At 36.1% G+C, this 13,077-nt stretch overlaps 1 protein-coding gene across 1 annotated transcript; it reads right to left on the bottom strand.

Annotated features, from left to right (window-relative positions):
- Positions 1 to 1,929: 1,929 nt before the first annotated feature.
- LOC145630675 (uncharacterized) lies at positions 1,930 to 6,554 on the bottom strand. Its single transcript, XM_081682880.1, has 5 exons — positions 6,143 to 6,554; positions 5,639 to 6,052; positions 4,746 to 5,470; positions 3,904 to 4,566; positions 1,930 to 1,959 (listed from the first exon to the last, which is right to left on the bottom strand). The coding sequence occupies exons 1-5, from the start codon at positions 6,552 to 6,554 to the stop codon at positions 1,930 to 1,932; spliced, it is 2,244 nt and encodes a 747-aa protein (XP_081539006.1).
- Positions 6,555 to 13,077: the final 6,523 nt, after the last annotated feature.

Below are 13,077 nucleotides of genomic sequence, written 5' to 3'. Positions count from 1 at the left end.
ACAAATAATGCACAATAACTCAAGTAGGCACAACATGATGCAATGAGTTTGCAACCTAACCATGGCTCTAGTTCTCTAAATTTCGGGATATGGTAAGTCAAAGAGGGTCCATGGTTAATTGTCTGGATGCACCGCACGAAAGCCTAACCGTGAAGGGTTGGCACGAGTGGATGGGACACCGCGAGTTAAGAAAAACTCGCTTCCATGGTTTTGTGAATTCAACATTCTCGGATGTACCCTTTGTTGCATAGAGCGTTCAATCAGGTAGATGGAGCATGAATTCCCAGAGGGTTATCAGAAAAGTGAGAAAAACTCAATCAGGAAGTAGGATCGAGCAAACAGTGCTAAAAACTGGTCAAAATTAGAAAGCATATTTCTGGCTCGATATTGGAAGAACTTGGCGCCAGCAAATAGAGTCCAGTGCCACCTTTTGGCTTTAGCGCCTGGCGACAGAAGCTATCGTCTGGCGCTAATGTCAAAATGTTGGCGCTAGTCTTTGTTCGCTGACACTAGTTCCTACATGCCTCAGCACCTTTCTATGCTCGATAAAATTTTCCAGTTTCGCACAACATTATTTCGATCCTAGTTGTGAAAGATATTCCTCAAATTTCCTACGTGTAAAAATCCTATGTTTTAACTCATTACGGATGGTCTTTCCAATGAGATCTTTTTTATTCATATGACAATAATGTTAATCAAAATTACGCACATGAAATACTTAGAACTTTTCGAGTCTTATCCACTCATTCTAAATCATTGCCGAAATAAATTTCAGGAATTAAAATAGAAATCCTCCCCAGTGGAGTCGCCAAAAACTGTAGGGAATATTTCAAGCATTACCCCTAGCTTAAACCCCACTGTGATCATACACTAAAGTACGGTGGCGTCCAAAGGAAAAGAAGATAGAGCAAAAGAGTCGCCAATAAATTTTAGGAACTTGTAAACCGTTCACGAGGTGAAGGTTACACCCCTTAACGATCCAAGAGATCGTTCACTCCAATAGGTCTTGAAACATGACTGGTAGTTCGGGGATGAAGGTACAAATCCAACCTAAAAGAGATTGAACTTGCCCTAATAATAGGCCTCTACTTTATTCTGATCGTATTCATGTGCGCTTTCTGACTAACATGCAATCAATAGGATTACCCTAAACCTGTTTATCTATGTTGGTTGAATATTAATACACATATAAAACTATTATTGGCGATCACTTGAATTATAATCATATTAACCTTAAACAAGATTATTTATTATCTTATTAAACGTGATTACAAGTACCAATTTCCTTTAAACATGCATAACAGGCGTGATCAAGCAATAACAATAAATATCAAGCGACATAATAATAATCATAATAATTAATCATGATAATAATAATAATAATCATGTTCATGTTAAAAATAAAGCATAATAATAGCAAGATCCTAGGCATAATACTAACAAGATTAATAACAAACCCTACCATGTCACTAAATAATAAAAATCAAAGCTTTAACCCTAACATGATACTAACATGATATTAGGAAAGAAAATAGGAAGCATTCTTTTAATCATACTTGATTTAAGGAACTTATTCTTTACCCTAAACATGATACTAGGAAGCAATAAAACATCCTAACATGATACTAGGAAGCAATAAACCATATTTATATCGTAATTACCTTACTCTCCCCCCACAAGTTTTGCCTTTGAACTTTATCATACTTCGGATATCCCTTCACATTAATGTTAACTCTTTGAGCACAATTACCAATTTGCTTCCCATAAACAGATTCCCACTTTCCAATAGGCATGTCAAACTCATCAAATTCGAGGAACATGGGTGTAGTTGTTTGGACTGTTGTAGACGGGCCTTGTCCCTTTTTTGTAGAAGATTTTACTTGGGAATTGGAGGCATCCATGTCAATAGATTGTTCCTATCCATCATGATCATCTATGTTTTCTTCCATTGTAGTATGCCTACACAAAGAATGAAATTAATTAAAATTAGAATCAAAATCATAACAACAAAATCATATTAATGTAAATACTATATGTAGACCCCCATTTGTGTCTCCCCAAAACCAAACCCAGTGATGAGTACCTTTCACGTCGAATCCTAATCGAATGAAGTGAAAGTGTGGAAAGTTTTGTGTTGCGGATAGTTTTAATTTTTTGACATAATCAAATAAGCCCATTTCCGATGAATATTGAGGAAGTTATGGCCAAATTACTGAACTGGTCCTGGTTTGAGCCTTATATGCGGTCCAATGATGTAGAGGTGGGCCTAATATGGATTTATCATTCCTAATGCAATTAGGAATGGTTTTAGTCTTCTAGATTTTTCTAGAAGGTTCTTTTTATTCCTAATTCAATTGGCATTGATAAATTGACTTTTGTTGACTTTTTAGAGTTTTAATCAGAATAAAAGAATGTTTTTGAGGAAAATACGATTTTATCCTCCTGTACGACAATTTTTATCTGATTTTAGAAAACTCGTTAGAAAGTTAGTTAGCGCCAACCGCCAGCATTAGCGCCTGACGCTAAGCTTGGTGCCTAGCGCAAGCGTTAGCGCCTGGCGCTAATGTCAGCGTCTGGCGCTAACTTCATTTTGCGCGTCAGAACTCTGTTTCAATTTTCTATCTTTTTGGCTGATTTTCTCTATAAATAGCCTTCTAAAAACTCCGTTTTCAATCATTAATTCTCACCAATTCTCCCTATTTTCACCAACTCTCATCAAGAAATTCTTGATTACTCCCCCTCTCTCTTTTCTAAACTAGCTTTTCTCAAAATACAAAATTTCGCATTCGCAAGACTTAGATACACCTAGCCATATTCGAAGTTGCCTTTGCCCTAAACGTGAAAGGTTTTAATTTCTGAGGGTTTGGTCCCAAATCTCTCTTTTTATTATTTAATTTAATTGTTTGATTATTATTTTCCTTGAAGTTACTAACGCGTGTATTTTGTTATTAGAAAGAGGTACGAGGCATCCTAGTAAGTGCTTTAATTGTTTACATTGATATTATGATATAGAAATCATGTTTAGGATGTTATTTTGATTCCTAGTATCATGTTAGGATGTTTTTCTTAGTATGATATTTAGGGTGATTTCCTTATATCAACTATGATTCTTGTGATGCTTTCTATGTTCTTTATAATATTCATGTTAGTATCATGTTAGGGCTATATATTTGATTTTTATTGCTTAGTGACATGCTAGGGTTTGTTATTAATCTTGTTAGTATCATGCCTAGGATCTTGCTATTATTATGCTTTAACATTATTATGATTATTATGTTGCTTGATATTTATTGTTATTGCTTGATCACGCCTTTTATGCATGTTTAAAGGAAATTTGTAATTATAATCACGCTAAATAAGATAATTAATAATCTTGTTTAGGGTTATTTTGATTATAATTCAAGTGATCGCCAATAATAGTTTTATTTGTGCATTAATATTCAACCAACGTAGATTAAACAGGTTTAGGGTAATCCTATTGATTGCATGTTAGTCAGAAAGCGCACATGAATACGGTCAGATTAAAGTAGAGGCCTATTATTAGGGCAAGTTCAATCTCTTTTTGGTTGGATTTGTACCTTCATATCCGAACTACCAGTTATGGTTCAAGACCTATTGGAGTTGACGATCTCTTGGATCGTTAAGGGGTGTAACCTTCACCTCGTGAACGGTTGACAAGTTCCTAAAAAACTTGTTGGCGACTCTTTTGCTCTATCTTCTTTCCCTTTGGACGCCACCGTACTTTAGTGTATGATCACAGTGGGGTTCAAGCTAGGGATAATGCTTGAAATATTCCCTACACTATACAATAAAGAAATTAATGATTTAGATATATACCAATTTAATAAATTCAGTATTTATTTCAAAAAAATACTATGGTTAAAGGAATACAATAACACAAACCTTGGTTGTAGCGATAGGAACCACTAACCCTTCCTCACGATCATACACTACATCATCAACAATATCTTCCACTTCTTGTAGAGGTTGCACTCCCATTGTTATAGGTGGGATGTCATCAAATTGGTCATACTCTTCTTCATCCACGATATCTTCCACACCCACAATTTTTCTCTTTCCTTCAACTACAACACGCCATTGCAGATCTATATTATCCTTGATGTAGAATACTTGTTTCGATTGTGAAGCTAATACAAAAGGCTCTTCACCATCAATGTATCGACTAGAGTCAACCAAGGTGAATCCAAATAACTCATCGGTTTTCATACCACGACGGTTATCAGCCCATGTGCAACGAAATAAAGGAATTGTGAAATCAACATAATCCAACTCCCAGATTTCTTGAATGACACCATAATATGCCTGTGTAGCTTCAACTGGCCTTGTATCCCTAGAACTTGAGTATTCAGTAGAAGATGCAACCACGACAACACCACTATTTTGTTGCACACTTTTTTCATCTTGACGACAAGTGGCAAAAGTAAATCCATTGATATCGTAACCCTCATAAGTATAAACAAGTGGTTGTGGACCTCGTGAAAGCCACTTGATTGTTTCAGAAACATTCTCATCTCTACTCAATTCAAGCTTCACTTGACCTTCAAACTACTCAACAAAGTGGTGATTATGCTCCTGCATCAACACAAAGGAGCTGATCCTGGGATTGTGAATTTTCAATTCATGAAGATGTTTTTAAATATATGGATGAACTGCAAATAGGTTTTGTAGCACAAATCGGTGGGCTTTCTTATATTGATCAAGTGGAGGTTTAACCAATTTCCGACCACTGTACCCTTTCCTTGAAGTCTTCCCTCGTGACGAGAAGTCGGAATCCTAATTTCTTTAGGCTTAGCTAAAAACACTGAACAATAGTTCCCTACTTCCTCTGCTATGAACCCTTTAACGATGCTCCCTTCAGGATTTGCTCTGTTCGTTGCCTTATCTGCCAAAGTACCCATTTTCCTCTCATAAGGGTACATCCAACGCATAAATACAGGACCACACTCCTTTATCTCACGAGGCAAGTGCATAACAAGGTGTGTCATTATGTCAAAAAAGGAAGGAGGAAAGTACATCTCGAATTTGCATAATGTTTCAACAATTTCATATTCCATATCGTCTAGTGTTTTTGGATCTATCACCTTACTGCAAATTTCATTGAAAAACAAGCAAAGCTTCACAATAGCATGCCTAACATGTTTTGGCAAAAGGCCTCGGAGTGCAGTTGGCATGAACACTTGCATCATCACATGACAATCATGGGACTTCATACCAACAACTTTCTTATCAGTAGTGGAAACAAAACTCCTTATGTTCGACGAATACCCTGTCGGTACCTTGATTCCTTTCAAACACTCACAAAAGATCCTTTTTTCTTCTCTAGAAAATTTATAACACGCATGAGGCAAAAATGCTTTTTTCATTGCTTCATTATCCTCAGGCCATAACTTAGGTCGAATTTTGGCTTCCTTCATGTCTCTATGCACATTATCACCATCCTTTATCTTCCCTTTGATATTCAACAAAGTCCTAATTAGTGCCTCACAAACATTTTTTTCAATGTGCATAACATCAAGACAATGTCAAACCAACAAGTGCTTCCAATAAGGCAGATCCAACAACTTAGACACTTTTTTCCACAACACACCCTTCTTCGGTTTTTCTCTATACATCTTACCGAAGATTTTTTTAACATTTTTTATTTTCTCATACACTTCAATTCCTGTCAATGGCTCACGACTCACTCCCTTCTCAACATGCCCGTTGAATTGTTGTCTCATCTTCCTGTATGGGTGATTTCTTCGAAGTGATCGTCTGGTATGCATGTACACATTCTTCCCCCAATGCGTCAAGCGTGTAATTTGCATGTCATCCTCACAAATAGGGCATGGTTTTTCTCCTCTGACTTTGTACCCTAACAAATTTCCATATACAGGAAAGTCATTTATGGTACAAAACACCATGGCTCTTAATCTAAAATTTGTACCCGAAAGAGCATCAAATGTCACAACACTTTCATACCACAACAGTTTCAAATCGTAAATAAGGGGCTCCAAATAAACATCTATCTCATGGCCAGGTTGTTTAGGACCTGGGATTAGAAGTGATAACATGATGTACTTGCGCTTCATGCACAACCAAGGAGGTAGGTTGTATATTGACAAAAGAACAGGTTATGTACTATGTTGACTACTAAGAGTGCTAAATGGATTCATCCCATCCGTACTTAATGCTAGTCTTATGTTCCTTGGCTCCTTCCCGAATTCTGGAAATGTCTTGTCAATGTCTTTGCACTGCAACGAATCAGCTGGGTGTCTGATCAACCCATCCTTCTTCCTCTCATTTTCATGCCACACCAACTTCTTTGCTTCATCCTTAATTGAGAACAAGCGCTTCAACCTTGGTATTATAGGAAGATACCATACTACCTTAACTGGTGGCCACTTCAAGGGATCCTTATTTAAGCCCTCTCGCTTGTATTGTGACACACCACACTTAGGGCAAGCATCCAATTTTGCATTCTCCCTTCGATATAGCACACAATCATTAGGACATGCTTGGATCTTGGTGTACTCTAAACCTAATGGACACATCAACTTCTTCGCATAGTAAGTCTACTTAGGAATGTCATTTCCTTCTGGAAACATATCAGAGAGGGTTTCCAACAACAAAGTGAAACTAGTGTTGGTCCACCCGCTCTTAGAACAACCAGGATACAACGCTGTCTCAGCTATATGAGAATCTTAGAACAACCAGAAAGCTTGGAATACTTAGAACAACCAGGATACAACGCTGTCTCAGCTGCTTTCGACACATTCTCATATATATGAGAATCTTCATTAACATGATCGCCTAATCCGTCTATCATCTCTTCTATCCTGTCTTCCTCCATGTCATCATTAAAACCAACTTCATTATCATCAAAACCATTCGGCTCCCTCTCATCAGCTTCATTGCCGTTAATAGAAGAAGAATAATCTGTGGGAGGAAATTTTTCACCATGCCAATACCAAATATTGTAGTCTGGCATAAACCCACGAATAATCAAATGGTCCTCTATTTTCTTAATGTCTTCCCACCTCTTCACATTGTTACAATCACGACAAGGGTAGAAAATAGGTCTTGCTTTGGTTAGCCTTTGTTCAACAAGAGTACTCCATTGGTGTTGCACTGCGATTCTACAGAACTCATTGACCCCGGCTAACTATTCTGGTGTGGTTCGAGAACGATTATACATCCAACGACGGTCCATTTCTAAAAATATATGATTAAAACCCAAGAAACAAATTATATTCAACATCACATATCAACACATTCCAAATGCATGATTCCAAAGGTCCTTATCGCTCCAACCTAACACATCCTTGGAAATGTATTCACACTAGCAAATGGTTGACCATTTTTCGGCCCTAAGGAAATTTCGGCAGCATTTCCCTATGGTTCTCAAAGTACACGATGTAATTAATTTCTTAATTACATATGTACCCCGAGAACACATTAGGGAATGCTAACATAAAATTACCTTTACTTCTGAAAAACAAGCAACCATTTACACCCTAAGTGAGAATACAATTCCAAGAACAGTCCCAAACGGGGACTATTCAAGATTTACTCATTTTCAAGATTTACTCCTAATGAGTAAATCTTGAACGGGTATCTAGGCATATGAAGATGTAATGCATAATAAATATTAACACATTCAAGATCAACCATGTCAAATAAAAGTAACCAAACACATAAACATGAGTTATTTACCTAACAAAGAAAATTTGATATTTGATGCAAATAAATTATGCACATACAATAAAATAGACCAACCAATGAAACTATACACTAAAAGTATCCATATAAAGTACAACATACTTCAAATTATGCGAGAAAAATATTCACCTCTACCTCTAATTCTTAGGAATTCGTCACATAAATATCTTTTCCTATCCTCTTACATAGTAACACTAATTCTTCATTTAACACACCCAATTAACACAATCATTCTTCATCATCACTTGGATTCAAAATTTCTACGCTAATCACATTATCTAATATACAATCAATCTTTGTTTCATTTCAGGTTCAGCTAAACAAATCATCGTTGAAAGTTTAAGACAAAACAATTTCAATCAACAAAATACACTACACCACATCAAAAATGCCGAAAATTAAGACTAAAACCAGACCTTGCCTTGCTAATAAAGCCGCCGGAGCTTGTCCTGACCTCACTTAACTGGCTATCCAAGACTCATTACTGCCACACGGTTCCTGCAGACAATACTCTGGTTATTTTAGTGTTTTCAGCATCACTCTCCCCAATTATAGCAAAAACAATGAATTGAAAACTAAAAATTCATGTTAAAAAAGAACAGAAATAATAAAAAAATTTAATTAAAAAATTCAACTGAAAAAAAAAAATCAATAAATGATTGAACTGAAAAAAAAATTCAATTGTTCTTCACCTCACTACCAAAAAAATTATATGAAAACCTTAACAGATTTAATTTTTCTAAAAATTAAGGCTAACAAAAAAATAAAACTTATTACTTTGATTAAAGTAAACTTATTACCTTGAGTTCTTCACATGGCCGCCGGAAAAAACCGTAAGAAACCACCACCCACCGGAGTTGGAAGGGGGAAACGAGGAACTTGCGAGGGAGAAAGGGTTCAGGATAACCCCTACTGCAATAAAAGATTAGAACTTGATTAGTTGAATTCGAAAGAGCAATGAAAGATTAGAACTTTAGAGAAAAATTGTGGGAGATTTTTTTAGTAGGATTATCCAGCATATTTAAATTTGAGAAAAACTATGAATTGATATTGCTAAAATGATTTGAAGGCCAGAAATAATAAGCTACAAGATTCTAGCTACTAATGCTTTCAAATTTATGAATTGATTGTACTACTTTAAAGAACATTAAAAAAAGAAATCTAACTACAAACATTCCTCAAACCAACCAGAAAATTTAGCCTCAACCAAAGAATGAATCCGAACATACAATTCTAACCAAAGAATTAACATATACATATATTTAGCAAATAGCTTATTAACATATTAACCTTAAAATTATATATAATACTTCAGTAAAATTTACAATAATTAAAATTCCATTTCATGAACACATTTTGAAGGATTTCAAGTATTTTCAAGTTCTATAATTATTAAACTCATTTTGCAGACTAACAAGCAACAAATATACTACTAGTCAACGCTCCAGCTAAATAGGAACAATTAAATTTCATAGCATTGTAGCCACCAGTAGTAGGTTGTGTTGAAGTTAATACTGATGCTAGTCAGGTAGGCAATTAGGGTTCGGGGCAAGGGGCTATGGTCGGTGGTGAAGATGGGAAAGTGCGAGCTTGCATGGTGGCGTAATCAATTGAAAGATGGGACCCCTATATTGCTGAAGCAAAAGTAGTGCTATGTGGTTTGGAGCTTGCTTGGAGTAAGGGTTATCGCAAAGTGCAAGTTGACAGTGATTGCTTAGTGGTTATTAGAATGCTGCGTGATCAGATGAAAGTCTTCAGTGCTGTCCATTTAGTCATTGATGATATTTTGCTTTTTAGTAGTAAGTTTGATTATGTTAGCTGGGAATTTGTAAAAAGGGGGGGGGGGTAATGGAGTTGTTCACACTTTAGCACATTATCAGCCTTGGCAGGTTGGTCTTCGTGTTTGGGATGATGTTATCCCTTCGTGTATTGTATTGTAAGATATCAATGACCATATATTTGGTACAATAATATCAAGTATTTAAACAAGTCCGAATCAACGTCTCAGGTATAATAAGAAGGTTGCCTATTAATTTTGTTTGATGGTTCCAGGGGCACCACAATGAATCCAGGAAAAACAAAGTCAAAAATAGTTGCCATATTGCTTATTATGGTATAGACAACAGTCAAAATCCATTAAGAATTAGACCATGGACTTTTGAACACATAAGATGGAAAACTTGATGCGGAAGATGTTAGATACTTATAGGTTAAGTATGCGACTTTTTTAGGAGATTGTTGAGTTAACATGATTCACAGGACATGATAATAAGACACTCTGAGAACAATAGTTGCCACATTGGCCCTCATTCGCAAATATGAGCTCAAAATCACAAATTCAGAAGTACAAAAGGTTTTAAAGCCAAGAAAAGTTGTCTCACAAATTAGCTTAACTCAAATACATTACATAGAGTAGCCAAGAAATATACTTGAACAAGTAAAAATTCGTAGATACTTCTACACAAAAACAGTTGTCCAGAAGAACACAAAACAAGCTACATAGTACTAACTACCTAAGAGGTACACAAAGGCTGAGAAACAAATAGTATAAAGCTTAACACAATTGAAGCTAGAATATTAGTTAGCTCAAACAAACATCATATAAGATCCCCACACGAAACCAAACATCAAAAAAAAAAAAAAATCATAGCATTGTAGCTATAATCCCAACAATACGGTTTCAAAACTAAACAATTAAAGCTAAAATTATAATTTAAGAACATGCAAATAAAATTGATAGAAAATCAGAAAATTACCTGTGACATTTCAAGCCAAATTGTCTTCAATTTAAGGCATCCAACATCAGCATTCAATTTTCACCGCCCTAACCAAAGCTTCTCCAATTTCCACCACCCAAAAAACAACCACCCAACAAACCACCACCCACCGGAGTTCCTCTAATAACCCCTACTGCTGGCACCCTCCAATTTCCAGCACACACAGGCCAAACAATCCCTAACATCGGCGACGGACAAAGCGAGAAAGAGAGGACCAGCGAAGATCAATCCTAGCTGAGATTGCTCTTCAATGGGGAAGAGGGAGAAAGAGACGAAAAGGCGAGAGAAGGGACGGCGACCGGCGACGGAGAAGGCACCGGATTAGAGAGTGCGCTTAAATGGGGAACAGATCGGAGCTTAGATTGTGCTTTAATGAGGAAAAGTGAATAAGGGACGAAATGAATTGAAAAAAGGGAATTGGAAATAATATAGGGTTAGCTAAATTCGAATCCGTTCAAAAAAAAATTTGGTCGTCAAGAGGGGAGCAAGGCTCGAAAGGATGAGTTATTCATGATATATCAAATGCTTCATGCTCAACCCATTGACACATGTGCATTCCTCATCAAGCAGATGAAAGAGTTGGCAAACACCAATACCAAAAAGGGAGCAATCGTTCTTGGCGGTCTCATAACTCTTATTGCTCTTAATTTGGGACACAAGGAGGGTCTTATGAAGGAAGAATCCATTGAAGGAACCGATTGCATAGACATTCCTGCATGTTTTTTAATGAGTTGGATTCACAAGAAAGATGGCACCACTCTTTGGTGTATTCGAAATGATAAAGACGAATTACCCCCTAGAGAGGCATTATCTCTACGTGATAAGGCTAACAGGTCATTTGATGGTGTTCATCCTCGAAATCGGATTCAAATTCTTTCCGAGCCAGTGCCTGCACCATATATCTCCAATGGTGCTAGTTCATCCTCTACATTGACAGAGATGGTTCTCACAGATCTCCTTACTTCAAGTAATAAGATCAATAATGAGCAAAGAGAGATTAAAGAGCAATTGGTGGTGATATCCACTTTTCTTGGTACCTTGAGCAGTTGGATTCAATCAGGAGGATATCAAAATCTTTCTCATTTCCCCCCTCAATGAAGCTTTATGAGTGCCTTTTTCCTCCTATTTTATTCATGTCATATTATTACATTGTGGACATTGCAATATTCAAGTGTGGGGGAGGTTCTTGTGTATGCATGGTACATTTTTGTTTAGTATAGATTTATTGCTTTTTAGTATAGTTTTACCACTTTGAAAAAAAATGAAAAAATACAAAAAAAAAAAAAAAAAAATTACAAAAATTCAAAAATTACAAAAATACGTTCCAATGAATGATAAATCATTCTTCCCTATGCCCCATACTTGAAAATTGTTTTGATTATTGGTATTTGATGATGAGTATTGTGGATAGGTTAGCCATGATTTGATATTTGATTGCTTGGATGCCTTAACATGCATCAATTTTGTCCAACTACTTGTGAATATAATGCTTGACTAGTTGATTTGGTGAGGAATGTGTTTTAGTTCACGGTATGTTAATGAATTTAAGTATTAGTTTGTGACTATAAGTAGTGTTTTATGACTCATTATTATGCACATTGAGGAGGACGAACGCGTTGTTCTCTTAGGCTGCCTTCAGATGAAATTAGATACATTTGTTTCCTTCTTGCTACCCATGTTTTTGCGATGACCTTTTTGTTGTTTATTAGCCACATTACAAGCCGGTTTTGCCCCATTGGTCACTAGTCCTAAGCTTGGCTTGGGGGAGCTATTAGTGAGTGAGGTGAGGGAGTTTATGGTGTGCTATTGATTTGCACAATTTGGGGTGGTATTTAAAAGATATTTGTTCTTGATTGTGGTTTATTTTTGATGATTTTGGAAGTTGAATTTATATAGTGAAAAAAAAAAACTTCAAAAGAAAGAAAAAAAATTGTTTAATGTTCAAATGTATAAGTGAAGGTTGATCAAGATGAGAAAAAAAATGAGTTTCAATAAGAAAAATCAAGTTGAAGAGTTCAAAGTTTGTTTATACACTCAATTTCTACATTGTTATATTTTTATGAGTGAAATAGTAAGTGTTGAAAATTTTTGATATGATTTTGGATTTATGTTTGGTGAATTTTTGGTGGAGTAGAATTATGTTGGAGATGATTGCTCATTATTTATTTTAGGCTTTGGTTTTGTTAGGATTTTAGCTCCCTTAAGCATTGCTTTTCTCTCACATTTTTCCAAATTTATCCTACCTCTTACCCTAACCTTACATTACAAGCTTTAAAGGCCTTTCAACCTTTGTGCATAGAGTTGTGCGAATGTGAAAGTAGTTACTTACAATGCAAGGAATGACTTGACGTATTCCGAGTCGACTATTAGGTTGAGTGTATGTCTTTTTAAACACACGAGTGCGTGAGTTGGGAGGGCATTGTTTACATGATGGGGTTGGGATGGAGAGTGATCGAGTACGTCTTTTACTCACCACATAAATGAGAGTCGAGTGTGCGAGCACTAGTCTTAAATTCTATATGCTCTTGTGGTTTGATCTACTTGATAATTGTTAGGGAGGATAAGTGATTGGATGGAT

Source organism: Chenopodium album, chromosome 1 (assembly GCF_948465745.1).
Source record: "Chenopodium album chromosome 1, dcCheAlbu1.1, whole genome shotgun sequence".
In the NCBI taxonomy this organism is placed as follows: Eukaryota; Viridiplantae; Streptophyta; class Magnoliopsida; order Caryophyllales; family Amaranthaceae; genus Chenopodium; species Chenopodium album.
The sequence above is the reverse complement of the archived record's forward strand: the minus strand, read 5'-3'. Positions and strand labels throughout refer to the sequence as shown.